At 45.6% G+C, this 21340-nt stretch overlaps 1 protein-coding gene across 11 annotated transcripts in view; it reads left to right on the top strand.

Annotated features, from left to right (window-relative positions):
* LOC121575398 (neurofascin) overlaps nucleotides 1–21340 on the top strand; it is a 151480-nt gene that overhangs the window by 76807 nt on the left and 53333 nt on the right. For 10 of the 11 annotated variants that reach the window (XM_041888472.2, XM_041888478.2, XM_041888471.2 and 7 more), the window contains 3 exons: nucleotides 7152–7296; nucleotides 11946–11963; nucleotides 19741–19846. In XM_041888472.2, coding sequence (XP_041744406.1) covers nucleotides 7152–7296; nucleotides 11946–11963; nucleotides 19741–19846 — 269 coding nt within the window. The remainder of the gene's footprint in view (nucleotides 1–7151; nucleotides 7297–11945; nucleotides 11964–19740; nucleotides 19847–21340) is intronic. The other variant, XM_041888470.2, reaches the window with a different exon arrangement.

Below are 21340 nucleotides of genomic sequence, written 5' to 3'. Positions count from 1 at the left end.
TTCTTCTGGACCTCCTTACTACTGCGCAGGGTCTCCTCACACTCCTCGATGGTCCTGCGCAGCCTCTCCAGCTCCTCCTGTTGCTTAGGGAAGGAGCTCTGTTGGAGTTTAGCCTGGAGGATATCTAACTCTTCTGTCTTCATGTCTAACTGTTGCTTTAACAAACGATACCTCTCAGCGGTCCCCTTCAGACCAGACAGTTCTTTGTCCAGATTCTGTAGCTCCGTCTCTGTGTCGGTCTGGGCACCTGCCATCCCTATCAGAGCCCGGGCGGGGAGTGAGTAACTCGGAGGATTGCACCGGAGCCTTCCCAGGATGAGTCTTGCCTCTCCGTTTCCGAGGTACTCGGGTTATCCTCTCCTGAGACTCTCCCCAGAGTGGGTAAAAGGCTGGGCAGTCTCGTCCAATTAGGACAGGAACGGGGAGGGAATCAACCACCCCCGCCGTCGTGTGTATGGTTCCCCGTGTGCTGGTCATTGTAAGTTCAGTAATGGGGTATTCTCTGGTGTCCCCATGGACACAGGAAACTGGGAGGCCTTTCCCGGGGTCAGACACGTTGGGCCCACCAAATCCTTACGCACCAGGGTGGCCCGGCTACCAGAATCCAGTAAGGCCTCCCACATCATGGTGATTCACAGTTACCGGGCAGGTGGGGGGTCGATCTGGGCCGCCATCTACGACTCCCAAGAGCGAGGCAAAACGGTGTGTGGGTGCTGAGCTGGAGGACTCCGCAGTGGGCATAGGTTCATCGGCTGGTTTCCCACACTGCCAGGAGATATGTCCCATCTCCCCACACCGGTAACACTGTCGAGTTTCCCCCCTCCTGGTGTACTCTTCTTGGACCCGCCTGGTTTCTGGCTCCCCTGGAGCCGGGATAAGTCCTGACGTGGCTGGGTTCGAGACCTTGGGGTCCTTTGGACGGGTTCTTCCCATTTGTGGTGGGGCCGCACTCCTGGGGTCTTTTTCGGGAAGCATTCAGCATCTCCGCTGTGGCCTGGTACTTTTCCACAGCTTCCACGGTCAGATCAGCCGTGGTCAAGGCCTGTTGACTGATGAACCGTTTTGCCTCATAAGGCAGGGCGCGTAGGTAACGATCCACCACAACGGCCTCCACCACCGCCGCTGCTGTATTCCTCTGCGGATCCAGCCATTTCCTTGCGATTCGGACAAGTTCATGCATCTGCGCCCGAGGAGGTTGGTCTGGTTGGAAGGTCCAGCTGGCTCTCTTGGAGGAGCAAAAGCCTATAGGGCCATACCAAACTTTGTGAGTCCATATCTGCTGAGGATCTCAGACTTCAGGGCATCATAGTCAGTAACCTGGTCAGGGCCCAGGTCCCGGACAGCATTCAGCGATTCCCCGGTTAGAAAGGGGGCTAACAGACCAACCCACTGTTGCTTGGGCCAGGCTTCCCTAGTGGCCGTGGCCTCAAATGCATGCAGGTATGCCTCAATGTCATCGGTAGCTCCCATCTTAGATATAAAGTCACTTGCCTTTATTGGGCGGGTATTTTGGACCACCCTCTGTCTCTGCAACTGCAATTCCTCTGCCTTCAGAAGGTTGGCTTTCTTTTGCTCCTCCAAGAGAGCCACGTTTGCTTGCATCTGGGCTTGCTGGCCAGCAACAAGGGCTTTCAATATGTCCTCCATTTCAGTCGGGCGGGGAGCCTACGGCCAACTTGGAAAACTGGGTGATCAAACCTTCGGTATCCTCCTCTGACATGCACTATTAACGCTTGAGCGTGCCTGTATTCTCCACCATCTGTGACGTCACGAGAGGCTACACAGCTTTCAGCGGGATTGCTCGAAGTAGTGCAAGGAGACAAGGTTCAAACAAAACAAGGATTTTATTATAGGTCTTGGGAAATTAACGAAAATATAACAAAATTCTGTTCTCTTGTGGCTCTTTAAGGGTTAACAGTTCAGGGATGTCTCTTCCACATCCAAAATCATAATTCTCACTCGCTCAGATAACTTTTCCCCAGCCTTACTGTAGTCCACGTTGCAGCTAGTGGCCAACCCAGCAAAAAAGTCCTTCCAAATGTCTCTCACGTATTTCCACAGGTGCATATATCCAAAGGTGAGTATTTCCCAAAGGTAAGTATCTCCAAATCCTTATATTCCTCATGGAAGTGGACGTGCAGCACTCTTGTCCTCCAGAGAGCCCAGGTTGGAGACTGTGTCTCTTCCCTTCCCAAACCTTCAGCTCATCAGCTCCTCATTTGTTTCAGCTGCGTGGGAAGATTGGCCATAGAGGGGTGGAGTTCCCGACCATACCAGCAGATGGAGCCATAGCTGTCTGGGTTTGCAGCCACCTCAGGGGGATGTAACGTCCCTCCAGGACACAGCCTCTCGTGACATCACAATAGGGAATAAGGTTCCATTTGGAACGCAGCCTCTAAGAGCAGTTTATGGGACATGGATCCATTTGGACAGATAGTCTCACCACATCAAACATTTATAAAATGGATGCCAAAACCAGGGTCACACAAAATATGGAAGGCAGAAATACCTTAGAATCATTTTAAATAAATCACACCAAATTCTACTACCAAGGAAATGATTAGAAAACTAACCTGAATATCCGCTGAATATACTTTCTGGCAGAAGCTTATTTTAAACAGTATGAATGATAAAGTGTATTATTTCAATGAGGATAAGTGACATAGGGTTTCTTTAAGAAATTGCCTTTATAAATAATGGAAGAAAATATGCATAATTTAGAGAGTAATTCTGCATAATAGTCTAATTTAGCATGTTAGTTTTCTGCTTAATTTATGCTAATTATAAGAATTAGGTTAATGTCGTTATCTGTTAATGTTATAATGTTCATGGTGATAAAAAGAAGGCAGGCTTTCTCAAATCCGCTTCCAATGCCTTTTTTACTGAGCCCACACATACGCACATGCACGCACTCACACACGCACACATACACATTTGCAGACTATGGAACTCACACACTAAAGAGCACAGACACACACATAATGGAGTGCACACATTAACAGAATCTGCAGCTACACACGTGCACTATATACTATCCTATCAGTGGATCAGAGAGCACCTCACACCCACCTACCTCACAGCGCCCATGCTGAGCCCGGACTGGGCCTCCTGCCCTCGCTCACCTTCTTTCCTGCAGCCGGGAATCAGCTCCCATCTCCCCCCAACAGCCATGGCCCCCACCACGCTGAGCCCCGACCCTGCACCCTCCATTGCTGTTGACCGGGCCATGTTCCTAACTGCGATCTTCCAATCGTCACATTCTTGATCACGTACGCCCACCAGCACCTCCGCAGCGGCCTCCAATTCATGCAGAACACGCTCCTACTAAGGGGCATCCGTAAGAGGCAACCACCACCACATTCAGGCAACCACCATCAATGGCGCCCCATCACCTTCAATATCCTCTCCATCAGTATCACTGCTCTCAGGACTCTTCTCACATCCTCACACTCACCATCTTCAGTTTCCTTCTCTGCACCACTTCCACTACCATGCCCTTCAGAGTCTCTGTTCAGCACAGACATAGACCTCCCCATCACCAGACCCTGGTTCCAATCACACCTGAAGTCATCCGAAGCCTACTACATCTGCTCAAACCCAATGCATGTCCGATACGCCCAACAAACCGTCGTCGGGCCCCAGGCTTAACCACACCTGGATTTCACCACGTTTGAGACCAACCTCCACCATCACCTGCTAGCCGACGCACCAACAATCCAGCCCTCCAGACACTTCCGTCAAATCCGTCCCGAAAAGGGCCTCATGCCCACATTCCCGTCCATTCAACAAGCAGAAGGCTAAAACCCATATGTACTCCTCCAGTTGGCTGGATTTTCCTTTTGGGGGGACCAGCTCAACCTCGGGCAACGACCGGGGGCTGTCCCTGCAAGCTGACCCTGCCGGGAAGCCAGCTACAAACCCCGATCCACGACCAGGAGCTGGCCTCCCCGACCACCATCCATACCAAACTCTATCAACTGCTATCCCTTCTGACATGTTTGTCAGATGGCGAGAAGCTGAACTCCTGAAACCAGGCAGAACTTTCCTCTCTTGCCAACTCCTTATGGAATTGTCATGCTAAACATTTTTTTGCCCGACAATGACGGCAATGGAGTTGGCAAGAGCACAAACAGATCTGGAGCCAGGCTAGACAGAATTAGCCATGCCCTACCATTTGGGAACACTTGTCTGTACAACAGGGATATACACTAACCCTTCTGTTCTCTAGTAGAAGTTAAACCGATTCAAGGCTTTCCTCTGTGATTCCACATTAGTGAAATCAACTCTTATCAAGATGTGGCTTTACCCCTTTGGTGTGGAGGACAAAAGGAAGGTCATACATAAACATACTGTAGCTGCCCTAGTTTTATGGGTTGATCTGTTATGAAGTGCTGTTCTTATTTTCAAGTAGTGCACACACACTCCAGGAACCGGGCACACACACTCCAGGAACCGGGCACACACACTCCAGGAACCGGTTGCACCAGTTGGGCGTAAAAAAGTTGTTCTTAAATGCTAGGTCAGGCATAGATATGTTCGACTTTGGGATCAAAAACACCTGTTGCACCAACCAAAAATAAGACTAGTCGTAGCTAAGTCCGGCGTAAGCAATACTCATTCATGAGATGTGATGCATCATAATGATGGTTGCGAGGCAGTGCCCGTTACTAGGCTGTTACCATCCTTGTGGCAGTTCTAAACTTTGTGAGGCATGTCTCTAGCATGGCTCAGGCTAAGACCCAGATGCAGACACAGGAGGCGGATAGTACGAGTCAGACTGTATTACACCACAAGGGGCAGGCAATCGGTAGGTCAAGCCAGGCAAAGAGTTGTAATCCAAATCAGAGTCAGGCAGGTACAGGACGGCAGGCAGGCAGGCAGGATCAGGGTCAGGACAGGCAGAAAGGTCAGAACTGGGAAGACTAGGAAAACCAAGAACTTGCGCACTGGAAACACAGGAACATGCTGGTAGGACTTGACAGGACAAGACGAACTGGCAACAGACAAACAGAAAACGCAGGTATAAATACACAGGGGATAATGGGGGAAAATGGGAGACACCTGGTGAGGGGACAAGCACAAAGACAGGTGAAACAGATCAGGGTGTGACAGTCCCATCACTTCACAAAGTCCACCACTATACATGCACGTTTTCTTAACCACAACTGGATGTATCCATAAAGAATTACTGTGGGAATAAATATCACTAAATGACGAAACTATTGGAATAAAGTACGCTAATGCCATTGAAGGCATGTATCAAATTGTTGCTTACTGAAATTCCCAGTCATCCAACCATTTTAAATACTTAGCCGTGTGTGGTCAACTATAATTTCAGCACCGTTATGATTGGGACAGCGTTATCGCTCTGCTTTGAGACAAACGTTGGGACTCGTCTTGATAAATCAATCAATGTAAGATTTTTGTTTTCACGGAATCTCCGTTTGGATATTTTGTTACAATTAGACTGGGAAAATGTTGCCAAATTGAGGTGAGTGTTCATGATGATAATCTTTAGTCTAGTTTGCTCGTCTAACAGTGTTATTAGAACAGTAGGGCAGACAGCAGGGTAGACTTACCCCAGGTTTCTACCCCTAGGGCCCAGTGATAGAAGTAGTCCTGACCTGATTGTTGTGAAACCTCTGTAAACTACTGCATATCTACTAGGTCACCTCTGTTTATGCGTATCTGCTAGGTCACCTAGAAAAGACAATAACCTATATCTGCAAAGCAGCCCCACATTCTTAGAAAAAAGGTGCTATCTAGAACCTAAAGGGGTTCTTCGACTGTCTCCATAGGAGAACCATTTGAAGAACACTTTTTGGTTCCAGGTAGAACCCTTTTGGTTCCAGGTAGAACTCTTTTGGGTTCCATGCAGAGCCCTTTCTACAGGGGGTTCTGCCTGGAACCAAAACGGGTTCTACCTGGGACCAAAAAGGGTTCTACCTAGAACCAAAAAGGGTTCTTCTAATGGTTCTCCTATGGAGATCCTTTCGGAACTATGTTTATGAGGATCTTTACTAATTTAGAGTGTAGAGACTAGCATGCTATAGGGGGAACTATAGTGACCTATATTGATGCTCTCACTTGAATGTGATACTGGAGAGAAGTAAAGAGAGAGAGTGTGTGTTAGGGAGTAGAGTGAGACATTGATATGTGGGTCTGTGCAGAGCCTCATGTCTTTCCTTTGTTGTCTCCACTCTTTCCTTCATCCATCCTTCCATTCTCTCACCCAGCTATGTGTGTGTGTGTGTGTGTGTGTGTGTGTGTGTGTGTGTGTGTGTGTGTGTGTGTGTGTGTATGTATGTGTGTGTGTGTGTGTGTGTGTGTGTCAGATGAAGCCAATGGAATGCTGGAATATCTGTATCCTCCTCCCCAGGGGCAGATTAGGTATTTTGTAGCATGGTGTTGGGTTGACATATCACCAGATGGTTTATGCATGGGAGTGTGTGTGTGTGGGTCGCGCACAGGTTTTGTATGAGAATTGGGTATTACCCCAGGGGTAACAAGCTGTTGTAGACTAACGTTGTACAATTAATGTATTATTTACAGTTTCCACTCAGTGTGCTTTAAATGTACTTTTGATGTTGGAGAATCAACCAAACAATACATTTTTGCCAAATGTATTTTGTATTTCGTAATGTATTTAGTTTGTTGAAATGGAGGGGAATGTTGAATGAATGGTCAGTGTCTTCAGCTGCTGTGTGATTGAGTGGGGTTGGTTAAGGGTCTGGGTCTGGGTTTGGGGGCCAGGGTGTATGGGGCTAGTGGGCTGAGATGGTACCCTCTTCTATGTTATGGTACTCTGGGTCTGGAGGCCTGGGGGAACAGGGTCCTGGAAGTCTGGACTATTGTAGGAGAAGGAGGGTGGGGGTAGTGCTGGGCCTGGGGACTGGGGTACTGATTCTGGTACCGGTAATGGTTTGGGGTAATGTGGTAGTGGAGGAGAGGGGGATACTGGTCTGTGTGATGTCTAAATCTCTCCTCTCTTAGGAACTTGTCTCTGGGCAGCTCTCTCTAGGCCAGCCACGCTCACACACTGAACTCTCTCTCTCTCTCTCTCTCTCTCTCTCTCTCTCTCTCTCTCTCTCTCTCTCTCTCTCTCTCTCTCTCTCTCTCTCTCTCTCTCTCTCTCTCTCTCTCACACATAGGTCAGAGACGTATCAGGAATCGTGACTGGTGAGGAGAAACAGAGGGGAGAGATGTTGGCGCAGGGCGGGCCTTGGGCCCTGTCTGTCATGTCGCTGGTCCTGCTGCTGTCTCAGGAAGTGTCTGCTATCGAGGTTCCTCTCGATCGTAAGTCCATCAATCACATCGCAAACACATAGCTGGCATTGATCATGGTAAAGCAATGGTTCTCTTACCATTTAGACACCAATGAATTTAAAAAAGCATGCTACATCCCATTCTAACCCACTAGAGACACTTAAATTTGACAGCTTTCAGAAGGAATTCCACATTCCATCAATGTCTTTAATATAGTGTAAGTTCAAGGGATCTCGAATATGTATTACTCAACACAATGATCCTGTTTTTACATCTGCAGATCTAGCTCCATATACAGTGATGTCTTTAACAATAGGTTTGGAGCTCACCATCCCTCTTCTTACACACTCACACACAGACAAACACACATGCACACACACAATACTGATAATATCTTATGGTAATAGCGCATCATTTGTAATTATTTTGTTTTAAGCCTTCCCCAAACCGTAGCCCTAACCTTAACCACTCTGAATGAATGGCTAAACTGTTAACCTTTGAGTTGTTTCTGTTTTAACCCTGTAACCACGCGGAATTAATGTGACGTTCATCCATAATACGTCGAATTTCGAAGGGAAACTATGAGATCTTGTTGCACACACGCGCACACACACACACACACACACACACACACACACACACACACACACACACACACACACACATACACACACACACACACACACACACACACCCATACCAGGCCATTATAACATGTATGAAAGCTCCTGACCATAGTGTCCAATCGGACTGACTCCAGTGGGAATATGAAACAAAGAGACAAAGTGAAAGAGAAGTAGCCATTTCTCTTTCCTTTCACTCGGTTTTTGTTATAAAGGACAATAATATCTGAGAATGTCTCACAGTGGCATTATGAAAAATGATTTGATAGCAGATATGGGCACCTGCTATTCGGTGGTCAAACACACACATATGCGAGTACACACACACACGCACACCACTTATTGTCTACCTCTTTATGTGTCTCAAACACACAGGGAATGGACACACACACACACACGGCCATCAGCTGTCATCACCTCTGTAGTCTCCACCTCATCTCCCCCCTACGGCGCTGTCTTTCTCAATGTCTCTTTATACCCCACAACCTTTCACCCCTGGCCTCAGGAAGCTCTATTGATTAGTGTCAGACAGAGGACACACACAACAGGGGAAGAGAGAGAGAGAAAAGCCCCCCACAGAGTAAAATACATAATACCCTTATAACCCTTCGACCTCTCCCAAATATATTCATCACCAGTGAGAGAGAGATAAAGAGATGAGAAGAGAGAGAGAGGCAGAGAAAGAAAGACAGACAGACAGACAGACAGACAGACAGACAGACAGACAGACAGACAGACAGACAGACAGAGAGAGACAGACAGACAGACAGACAGACAGAGAGAGAGACAGACAGAGAGAGAGAGAGACAAAGAAAACCAAGAAAGAAAATCAGGCTGTGTCTGAAAACAGGTGTTTTTTCAGCCTTCGGGCCTCATTTATAAACTTTGTGTATGGACAAAATATCCCCCAAAGCATGTGTGCACCAGTTTTCATGCAAAAGTTGGCATTTATACAAACTGAACTTGACGTGAGAATGTGCTTATCCTCCCACAAACTTTAGACTGTGCGTACACACAGTTTCTGGTGGTTGAAGTATTGCATCGCAAGAAGGCAAAAGTAGCCTAGTAGCCTTGTGCAAATGGGGAATATATGGTGACTTATTCATTTTTTAAAATCAGTTAGCTAAATCTAATAACAAGATGGAATAATGTTCTGTTAGTGAGAAGCGCGAAAATCTATTTATTTTATCTTCACATTCTAAAATAATTAGAAATAGGCATATATTTCCTATTATTTATTTAATTTCCATGATTGCAGAATAAATTCCTCACCTTTTCTGACTGTGATGGTTTCATAGGCTACTCGTGAAATAGCCTATAGCCCTACAACAAGTTAGGATAGGCTACCATTCGTCCCATCTCTCATTTAATTGGACCCACTTCACAGTAGTAAATAGATTAGCTATTTCAAGTATTTTGTTCTATGCATCTGATCCAAAGTGCAGTTTAACGGTAGAACAGACAGTTTACCTTTTCCATTGAAGTTTGTAGGCTACGTCTGAATACTATAATGTCACATTTATCGAGTAGACAATATTTCATTTATAAACATAATAGCCTACATATAAATTCCTCACCTTTTCTGGCCATGATGACTTCATATTCCTGAAGTAGCCATACAACAAAATACTATGAGCATCTCTCATTTAATTGGGCCTACTAGATAGGCTATTATAATGTCAAGATTTTGCTCTAGCCTATGCATCCAACATGGTGCGTGGTTTGTAACTTACAGTAGACTTTATCAGGTGAAAAGACAGTTGATCTTTTGCATTGAAGTGTGTAGGCTACCACTGTAAGTAGGCCTACTGGAGTTTAAAAAAAACATAATCTGAGTAGACAAGTGTTTCAGAATTCACGGGCAGTGCAGCATATTTAGGTTAGGGAAAAACTGAATGGCAAACATTATTGCATTCAAACTAACTGTTTACAGGTCTACAACAATTTGCAATTGTTTTTGTTTTTCAGAAATGGTCAGATACAGCAAATGTCACTGAAAAAGAAAAACTTCTGCCAACACCTCCAAAGACATTTTATCAAGTTCGCCATTGCTATTTCCTTTAGATACTGTCTTGGCCTAATTCCAATACTTCAAAAGTATACAGCAAATAAGGGCGTTATGGTCACCATAGAAGGTGAAAGATGGGGTTTTTTCAGGAGGAGTTACAATGCTCATTCACTCGCGCATTTTACAACAGGTCTTTTTTTATTTTGTGTATTTTATTAGGATCCCAATTAGCTGTTGCAAAAGCAGCAGCTACTCTTCCTGGGGTCCACACAAAACATGAAACATGACATAATATAGAACATTAATAGACAAGAACAGCTCAAGGACAGAACTACATCAATGAAAACATTTTAAATATAAAAGGCACACGTAGCCTACATGTCAATACCAATACATACACACAAACTATCTAGGTCAAATAGGGGAGAGGCGTTGTGCCGTGAGGTGTTGCTTTATCTGTTTTTTTAAACCAGATTTGCTGTTCACTTGAGCAATATGATTTAAAACAGGAAACATGCGTATTTATGGCGTGCACCAAGTTGATAAATCTCAATACTTTTGTTTGTGCGCACTCACGCAGATATTTAGTATTACATTTACTCAACGGTTATAAATGAGGACCCAGGTGATTGATAGACAACAGGGAATATGAAATCCTCTGCTTTTCACTTGCTGCTATACAGGCACACCTGAGAGGAATGAATGGTACCATGTGTTGTGTATAGGACTGTATGTCTCGAATGTGAGGTGAGATGAATGTACCTCTGTTGTCATTCCCCATCCCCCCATTCCTCCAGCTCCCAGTGGTGACCTCTATTGATGAGGGTTGTCCTCCTTGGGTTCTTTCTCTCCACCATTCGCCTACCCCTCCCATGTGACCATGGCTATATGGCATGATTCATAGTATTATGACTAAATAAAAGATCTGGGGGGGGTTGGGTGTTTTACCTGTCTATAGGCAGCCATCCCCCCATAGCCTTGGAAACACACACAGCCATCCCCCCATAGCCTTGGAAACACACACAGCCATCCCCCCATAGCCTTGGAAACACACACAGCCATCCCCCATAGCCTTGGAAACACACACAGCCATCCCCCCATAGCCTTGGAAACACACACAGCCATCCCCCCATAGCCTTGGAAACACACACAGCCATCCCCCCATAGCCTTGGAAACACACACATACACTAGGACCGTCACATCAGGGGGAGGGGAGGGACTCTCAATCAAACACACAGCCTCGGACCACTATGTCAGCTATGTCAGTCATCGCCATTTACAGGGTAGTCCTAAAGAGTGCCATCAAGACAACAAAAACAGCCATTATGAAAATATATTATACATGTAAATGTCTGTTTCGTGATAGATAATTCATGCAGTGGGAAATAATGAAATATATTTGTATTTTGGTTTCTCTATTGTACTACTATCACAGATTGTCCCAAATGCCTGCCCACTGGGCACAGATGTCAATGTAATGTGTATTCCACATTGGTTCAACGTAATTTAATTGAAATGTTGATTCAGCCAGTGTGTGCCCAGTGGTTGGGCTCTTCTTAGGTTGTTGGTATCTTACCATGCTGATGCTAGCAGACTTTGACGATAACATAATCTCTCTCTTTTCCTCAATCTGCTGCCCTCTCCCTGAAAACCAACCTTGTCCCCATGTGGAATCCATCAACAGGTACGTTTCATTGTGCTTATTTGTTTCAGGACATATTCACAGTCAGTGTAGTCACTCAACTTTCTGTGCTACTAGCTAATCATATAACTAATACTAATGTACTTTAGCTACATAACATTGATATAACAGTAGATTAGCTTTTTTTGGTAGAATAACATTGCTACCACATCCATTTATTTTATGACATACTTACTCCATAACAATATAACTGTAACTACGGTATGTGACTTTAACATTGTTTAATGCTGTAGACATGCTCTTGCTATAGGCCAATGTTTTAATGAACATCATTAACAACAACTGCAACATCTATCTCTCACCCTCTTTCTCTGTCTATTTTCTCGCTCTCTCTGGGACTAACAGCAAAGATCCAGCAGGACTGTAAGTGTTTTTTTTATTAACACAGTAGGGTCATTCCATGAAATTAGTCCCTTTTGGGTAGTGCAACTAATTGTAACATTCTGTCATAATGAGCTCATGTTCAACTTAATAATACATGTTGCCCGTCTCAAAAAATTAAATAAATAAAATACTATAGTAAATGCCTATTAAGTGCCAAATGAAGTAACAGGGTTGACCGTAACAGGGTTGACCGGAACAGGGTTGACAATTGTATCTTAAATTAGCCATAAATCCATTTGTAACAGGGGCAATGGAAGCTTGTTGTGTGCAACATGGAGGTGCAATTGAATGCAAGCTTCACAACAACAGAAATGTGTAAAACATTAGCCTGTCTATCTATGGGTAACAGGGTTGATGCGTTATGCTCGACCCACTCAGTGTTCCACCACAAACATTTACATTTACATTTTAGTCATTTAGCAGACGCTCTTATCCAGAGCGACTTACAGGAGCAATTAGGGTTAAGTGCCTTGCTCAAGGGCACATTTACGTCATTTAGCAGACGCTCTTGTCCAGAGCGACTCACAAATTGATGCATTCACCCTATAGCCAGTGGGATAACCACTTGACAAATTTTTTTGGGGGGTAGAAGGATTACTTTATCCTATCCCAGGTATTCCTTAAAGAGGTGGGGTTTCAAATGTCTCCGGAAGGTGGTGAGCGACTCCGCTGTGTGTGGGGGGGGGTTAGAAGGATTACTTTATCCTATCCCAGGTATTCCCTTAAAGAGGTGGGGTTTCAAATGTCTCCGGAAGGTGGTGAGTGACTCCGCTGTCCTGGCGTCGTGAGGGAGCTTGTTCCACCATTGGGGTGCCAGAGCAGCGAACAGTTTTGACTGGGCTGAGCGGGAACTATGCTTCCGCAGAGGAAGGGAGCCAGCAGGCCAGAGGTGGATGAACGCAATGCCCTCGTTTGGGTGTAGGGACTGATCAGAGCCCGAAGGTACAGAGGTGCCGTTCCCTCGCTGCTCCAAAGGCAAGCACCATGGTCTTGTAACGGATGCGAGCTTCAACTGGAAGCCAGTGGAGTGTGCGAAGGAGGGGGGTGACGTGAGAGAACTTGGGAAGGTTGAACACCAGACGGGCTGCGGCATTCTGGATGAGTTGTAGGGGTTTAATGGCACATGCAGGGAGGCCAGCCAACAGCGAGTTGCAGTAATCCAGACGGGAGATGACAAGTGCCTGGATTAGGACCTGTGCCGCTTCCTGTGTAAGGCAGGGTCGTACTCTCCGAATGTTGTAGAGCATGAACCTGCAGGAGCGGGTCACCGCCTTGATGTTAGCGGAGAACGACAGGGTGTTGTCCAGGGTCACGCCAAGGCTCTTCGCACTCTGGGAGGAGGACACAACGGAGTTGTCAACCGTGATGGCGAGATCATGGAACGGGCAGTCCTTCCCCGGGAGGAAGAGCAGCTCCGTCTTGCCAGGGTTCAGCTTGAGGTGGTGATCCGTCATCCATACTGATATGTCTGCCAGACATGCAGAGATGCGATTCGCCACCTGGTTATCAGAAGGGGGAAAGGAGAAGATTAGTTGTGTATCGTCAGCGTAGCAATGATAGGAGAGGCCGTGTGAGGATATGACAGAGCCAAGTGACTTGGTGTATAGGGAGAAAAGGAGAGGGCCTAGAACTGAGCCCTGGGGGACACCAGTGGTGAGAGCACGTGGTGCGGAGACAGCTTCTCGCCACGCCACTTGGTAGGAGCGACCGGTCAGGTAGGACGCAATCCAGGAGTGAGCCGCGCCGGAGATGCCCAGCTCGGAGAGGGTGGAGAGGAGGATCTGATGGTTCACAGTATCAAAGGCAGCAGACAGGTCTAGAAGGACAAGAGCAGAGGAGAGAGAGTTAGCTTTAGCAGTGCGGAGAGCCTCCGTGACACAGAGAAGAGCAGTCTCAGTTGAATGACCAGTCCTGAAACCTGATTGGTTTGGATCAAGAAGGTCATTCTGAGAGAGATAGCAAGAGAGTTGGCTAAAGACGGCACGCTCAATAGTTTTGGAAAGGAAAGAAAGAAGGGATACTGGTCTGTAGTTGTTGACATCAGTGGGGTCGAGTGTTGGGTTTTTTGAGAAGGGGAGCAACTCTCGCTCTCTTGAAGACGGAAGGGACATGGCCAGCGGTCAAGGATGAGTTGATCAGCGAGGTGAGGTAGGGGAGAAGGTCACCGGAGATGGTCTGGAGAAGAGAGGAGGGGATGGGGTCAAGCGGGCAGGTTGTTGGGCGGCCTGCAGTCACAAGTCGCAGGATTTTATCTGGAGAGAGAGGGGAGAAAGAAGTCAAAGCATAGGGTAGGGCAGTGTGAGCAGGACCAGCAGTGTCATTAGACTTAACAAACGAGGATCGGATGTCGTCAACCTTCTTTTCAAAGTGGTTGACGAAGTCATCCACAGAGAGAGAGGAGGGGGGGGATTCAGGAGGGAGGAAAATGTGGCAAAGAGCTTCCTAGGGTTAGAGGCAGATGCTTGGAATTTAGAGTGGTAGAAGGTGGCCTTAGCAGCAGAAACAGATGAAGAAAATGTAGAGAGGAGGGAGTGAAAAGATGCCAGGTCGGCAGGGAGTTTAGTTTTTCTTCCATTTCCGCTCCGCTGCCCGGAGCTCTGTTCTGTGAGCTCGCAATGAGTCATCAAGCCACGGAGCTGGAGGGGAGGACCGAGCCGGCCGGGAGGATAGGGGACACAGAGAGTCAAAGGATGCAGAAAGGGAGGAGAGGAGGGTTGAGGAGGCAGAATCAGGAGATTGGAGGGAGAAGGATTGAGCAGAGGGAAGAGATGATAGGATGGAAGAGGAGAGAGTAGTGGGAGAGAGAGAGCGAAGGTTGCGGCGGCGCATTACCATCTGTGTAGGGGCAGAGTGAGTAGTGTGGGAGGAGAGCGAGAGAGAAAAGGAAACAAAGTAGTGGTCGGAAAAACTGAAAATGGTCAAAAAGAGTAGAACCAGCTCACCTGCTTTTACACTATGATTTGACTATTGTATGTTCAATGTTTATTTTGAACAAAACATTTGATGAATAGTTTGACCATATTAAAACGAGAGTTCAGTTTACATAACAGGGTTGACCTTATGAGGGACAGGTTTTTTAAACTTTAAAATGTATTATTAATCACATAAAATATCACACTCACAGAGAGTGCACAGAGGGAAATGCTGAATTGTTGCACTTTAGCAAGTCTTTATTCATATTAAAAGTATTTTCTTAATATATATATATATATATATATATATATATATATATATATATATATATACGTATATAATACAGAAAACACGAGAAATAAGAAATAAGAGAGGAAGCTATATACAGGGTCAGTGCCAATACCACATTTACAATGTGCAGGGATACTGGAGTATTTGAGGTAGATATGTACATGTAGGCGGGGATTAGGAGAAAGTGACTGGTAGCAGGATAAATAACAATAATAGTAAACAGTATGGCAGCAAAATAAGTGGTGTGTGTGTGTGAGAGAGAGAGAGAGTGTGTGCGTGTGTACGCACCGCAAGAGTGTCAGTGTAGGCAGGTAGCCTAGCGGTTAAGAGGCGACTAGGTGAAAAATCTGTTGATGTGCCCTTGAACAAGGCACTTAACCCTAATTGCTCCTGTAAGTCACTCTGAATAAGAGCTTCTGATAGGCGGCTATACATGTAAACAGGGCTGAGAGAGAATACCATGGCATTGTTGAATACTCGTTTCTGATTGGCTAGAGTGTGCATTATTTCCCTATAATTCAATGGCTATGTTAAATTTGATTTTCATAATAGCAAGCTAGGACTGATGGTTTGGTTAACTAAGCTAGCAAGTCTGTTTGTTTGGTTATTAAGGCAACTACTGTAGCTATCTAGTAAAGTTGCTAGCTACACTCTTAGAAAAACGGGTCCCAAAAGGGTTCTTCGACTGTCCCCTTAAGATAACCCTTTTTGGTTCTAGGTAGAACCCTTTTTTTTATTTTTTATTCCATGTTAGGCAGTGGCGATTTTAGCATGTACTGTACATGTACAGTGACAGAATTCAGAACATAGGCCGTTCTTACAGCATTCTCCCTGTACACCAAGTCAGAACTGTAGGATAAATAAAGGGGGCATATAAGCAGACAATGAAAGCTCTTACAATATTCGATGATGACATTTCTCTAAAACAGGCTATAGGCACCACCAACAGCTAACAGTTTACTACACAACATACACTTAGTATTACTTTCTTAGCTACAGTATACATATCTTCCTGGCATATTACATAATTTATGCAGCAGCATACAATATATGTTTGGACTCACCTTGTGCTGTGCTCACTTGAACAGGAAGATGGCGCGGCGGTCCTTTGTGGGCAAATTTTGTTATCAAACTTTGTCATCAAAGTCTGTCATTCATTGGATTTATAGTGCTTTCAAGACAACTGGGAACTCTGAAAAAAACAAGGTTGAATCATGACATCCGTGATCTTCAGGTCGGAGCTCTAGAAAGAGGCCCGAGTTCCTGACTTGGAATTCCGAGTTGGATGACCGTTCAAAACGTATTTTGAATTCAATGTGTTTCCATCACATTCTTTTACTGTACCGATAGTTTTGTCACAAGAACTGTTGCATTAAATAGAAAATGTGCCCACTCTGGTCTTGGCACATGCTGCGCTCTAGCCAACAGCTCCCAGATACAGTGCGAGTAGGCTTTGTGGGTAGGCTAGTCCAGGGATTCCCAAACTCGGTCCTGGGCCCCCCCTGGGTGCACCCTTTGGTTTTTGCCCTAGCACTACACCACTGAATCAAATCATCAAAGCTGGATAATGAATTGATAAGAGCGAGAATATGTGTATTGTCAAACAGCAGTCAAGCATCAATCATCATGTCACCAGAATCAGACCCTCCATATTTGTCAGAAAGAGCATTAAGATCATTGTGCACTTTCACCACCCTGTGAAGTTCATCATAAGTTATTTCATCTGTAGCCTAATAAACTACATGGTTTCCCGAGAAATGATTTCAAATGCCCATCCCTATTCCATGTAGAACCCTCTGTGGAAAGGGTTCTACCTGGAATCAAAAGGGTTCACCCGGAACCAAAAAGGGTTCTTCAAAAGGTTCTCCTATGGGGACAGTGAAGAACCCTTTTAGGTTCTAGATAGCACCTTTTCTTTCTAAGAGTGTACTTAAGTGGATGTTGAACACATTTCTACTGGCAAATGAACACATTAGGCAAATGTGGTAAATTATAGCCATGGTATAAGAGGGATAACCAACTCGGGGCTTTATGTGTTCTCTGGCAAATAATGCAACTCCGCGGAAGGTATATTATTATTTTAAGTAAATACAAATTTTACTAAATAAAAATGTCTTCTAGTCTAGGGAAACTAAGCTAATATATTGGTTTGGAGATGACATGGCCTAATACAGACAGAAGCATGTCTGTTCTACGAAATATATTCCCAAATAAATGTATTGTCAAGTGTTTTCTTTTCTCTGTTATGCTATGTGCACTGAACTGACATGCATGATTGTTGTTGACACTCCGATGTTCAGATGAAGGGAATGAAATAGTCTATAATGCGCACCACAGCAGCGCTGAACTCAGACAGCGGTGTGTAGCTTACTGTAGCAAAGTATATCAAAGCCTATACTTTTAACTTTCCAGTGCTAGGCTACTATTTTTGCCATGTAATGTTGTTATTAAAACAAAATCAGACAACCCCATAGCAGAATAGTTAACCAATTTACCAAGTCGGCTAGGTGTTTTGTGTTCTATGCGAGATAAATGCTCTCAAGGCGCATTAAAGTTGTGAGAACCATAGGAGGGAAACATGTATTCTGACAAACAGTCAATGCACAACAATTCTTAATGCAATCGCGGGAAACACTTTGAAAGCAGTTTAGGCCTTTGTTAAAAAAAAGAGGGGGATCCCAGTTTTACATTGCTACCATGTTTATTTCTCTACTCCTTCTATTGCGCTTGTGGCGAGTTTTATAAATGCAGTTTTACAACCGGAGTTTCAAGCATGGTTTTTGTCGCAGCTGAACAACAGAGCTCTTAAAGTGGCAATTACATACTTTGTAATAGAAACACACAAAAATCTAATTTTTCGAGTGCATTAATAATTATTGATATATTCCTATTTATAATAAAATAATAAAAATGAATAATAAAAATAACAATCAGGACGTTGTGTCCAATGGGGTAAATGCAGATGGACAAAAAACCCATGATTCAGCCTATGAATTTTATAGCCACTACGCTTCATCAGTTGGGCTACAGGTGATAATGCTTATTGCTAATAGAACATCTGATAATATAGAGCAGGCATAGGCTATATGCATGGTCCAATATGTTAAAATATTTTGTACATCATTTTACCAATATGTCATTAGGCCCGTTTCTGGAGGTATATATTATATTTTAGATGGTCTCAGCATAATTTTATGCTCAGAAATGTTGGAGTAGAATGTTCTTTTAAAAAGTCACCAGAACTGAGCTTCTCAGTCCTTCTACATACAAATTATCCCAGGGAGGACCACGCACCCCCTAAGCAAGGGGACTGGAATTGGTCAAACTCGCAGTTTAATACATGTACAAAATTATCCTCTTTCACTAAAAACATGGTGATCATATCTTTCTTACATGAAACGGGAGGTTAACTTGGCCCCAGACAATCGATCTGAGATCAACTTAAATTTCAGTCATGGGATTTTTGTTTTGCTTTAACCCCCTGGAAACACAAACGGATGGATGACTACAGTTGATAGCTATTCTATGCATTTAAAGTAGTGAATAACAACAGTTGGGTAACCGCCGGCAACCCCAAAATGAGGACACAGAGAGAATAGTGATGAGCGATGGAATTCCCTCCCTATTTCCCTCTAACAGAACATTCTCTATCTTGGCAAGGGAACTTCCGTCAGACTTGGGCTACTCCCTTTAAGACTGCGGTTACTCTGGACAAGATTTATGGGACACACACACACACACACACACTCACACACACACACCCACACACACAAACAGTCGTTCCTCTCTCCCACCTTGGCAAGCAAGCTTCCCTTTTGACTGAGGCTATTCTGTACAGTGGCTGGGCAAACCGTTTTCTTTGAGGCTGGGCCTGATTGCTGTGTAGTGTCAGTGCTGAGGCAGAAGGAGCAGAAGGAGCCGCTAGCGCTCAGTGATCTAGAAGTGGAGCAGGGCAGAGAAACAGCGGGGAATCATCTGGCTTAAGTGGGAAATGAAATGTGCATACAAGAGTGAGCACAGCTGTGTTAGGGCCAGAGGGAGGGGAGAAAACACAGAGTCAATGGAACCAAATCATCTACACCATAGCGCAATGCTCTCCTTTCCTCCTTCACTCCTCCTGGATATGGCCACAGTGTGTGTGAGTGTGAGTGTGTTGGGGGGTTGGGTGTTGTTTGCTGATGTGTGTTGTCTGGTGCAATGTCTTTTATCTCCTAACACTAAACTAGCACACCTGATTCAGCTCATCAAGGTCTTATTGTTTAATTCATTAGGGTGAACCAGGTGTGTTATATTTCTACGCTAGAACAAAAGCCTGCGCACACACACACACACACACACACACACACACACTGCAGCCCTCCAGGAGCAATGTCGAAGAATACTTCCAGTGAGGTTGCCTATTTTATCTGTATCTTTTTAGATGTACAGCACATGCCTACCAGGGCTAGTGGTAAGTTAGAGGTTCTGAACATTCTCTCTCTCCCTCTCTCTCTCTCTCTCTCTCTCTCTCTCTCTCTCTCTCTCTCTCTCCTTTGTCTCGCTCTCTCTCCAGTGAAGCAGCCTCCCACCATCGTGAAACAGTCGTTGAAGGACTACATTGTTGATCCCAGAGATAACATCATCATAGAGTGTGAGGCCAAGGGGAACCCTGTGCCAACGTGAGTTACACACAAAGACCTCCTCTCATCCCTCCATCCCTCTCTCTGTCCATCTATCGCCTCTCTCATCCCTCGCTCCTCCACTCAGCTTGTCATCTCTCATTTCTTGTACCCTCTCGCCTGTTTCTTTCTCTCTCTCTCTCTCTCTCTCTCTCTCTCTCTCTCTCTCTGATTATTATTTTTTTCTTTTTGTTTGTGCTTGTTTTGTTCTCTCTCCATCCTGCATGCTTTCCTACACTGTTGTTATCTCACACTCTATCCCTCCTTTTCGCCCTGCTGGAGTTGGGTGTCTCCACTTGTTCTCTCTCATTCTTTCTCGCTCTCATAGTCACTCTCCATCTCCCTTTTTTTTTGTTATATCTTGTCTTCCTTCTCTCCGTATCTGCCCTGCTGTTATCCTACCATGGCCTCTCTCTCTCTCTCTCTCTCTCTCTCTCTCTCTCTCTCTCTCTCTCTCTCTCTCTCTGACAGTTATACAGGGTGACAGCCATTAGTGTGAGCATGAATAGGTCAGCACTGCTCTGCCAGGGTGCCATCCTACCCTCCACCTTGGACCCCATAACAACCCCCACCTGAACCTTGTCTGTATCCCAACCCCATCGCCTCCACTCCTGCCCCTACCCCATACCCACCCCCACTTCTATTCCTCACGTCTATTCCCAAACCATCCAGCTACCCCACGACAGCCATCCAGCCATATTCCCAAGCAGACAAGTACCCTGCTCTCTAGACCCGACAAGTGCTTTCACCTCGCCGTCTCCTCTCTCTTCTCCTCCACTCCTCCCCTTGTCCCTCCACACCTGGTCATGCAATCACAATATTAACTATGTTGCCTCCTCCTCCTTCTACCCCTCTACCATCTCCTCTTCCCCCTCCTCCACCTCCTCCTCCTCCTCCTCCTCCTCCCTCCTCCCCCTCCCCCCCCCCTCCTCCTCCACCCCCCTCCTCCTCCTCCTCTCCCTCCTCCTCTCCCTCCACTTCCCCTCCTCCTCCTCCTCCTCCTCCTCCTCCTCCTCCCCCTCCTCCTCCTCCTCCTCCCCCTCCTCCTCCTCCTCCTCCTCCTCCCCCACACCAACTCACCAGCAGCACACAACTGCAGAGCAGACCCACTGCCCTCCACTGTGCCTCAACCTGATATGCCAGCCTGTGTCCCCTTTAAACCATTCTTCTACCTCCGCCTGCTCCCTTCACTCCCCCTCCTCTCTCATGCCATCAGATGGGCCAATACGGACCCACTTAGACACCCACACCCATGTGAAGTTACGTAACCAGGCCCTGACCAGCTGAGGACAGTGGTCTCATTGTTTGTTTCGAGGCACATTGAGGGTTTACATAACACACATTCATAACAAACACACAATACACACACATAATACACACATACAAATGCACACATACACGCACTCACTCACATGCCCGCTCTCTCTCTCTCTCACACACACACACACACACACACACACACACACACACACACACACATACACACACAGAAAC

This window comes from Coregonus clupeaformis, chromosome 10 (assembly GCF_020615455.1).
Source record: "Coregonus clupeaformis isolate EN_2021a chromosome 10, ASM2061545v1, whole genome shotgun sequence".
Lineage (NCBI taxonomy): Eukaryota > Metazoa > Chordata > Actinopteri > Salmoniformes > Salmonidae > Coregonus > Coregonus clupeaformis.
Note: the sequence above shows the minus strand (reverse complement) of the source record. Positions and strands in the feature narration are given on the sequence as shown.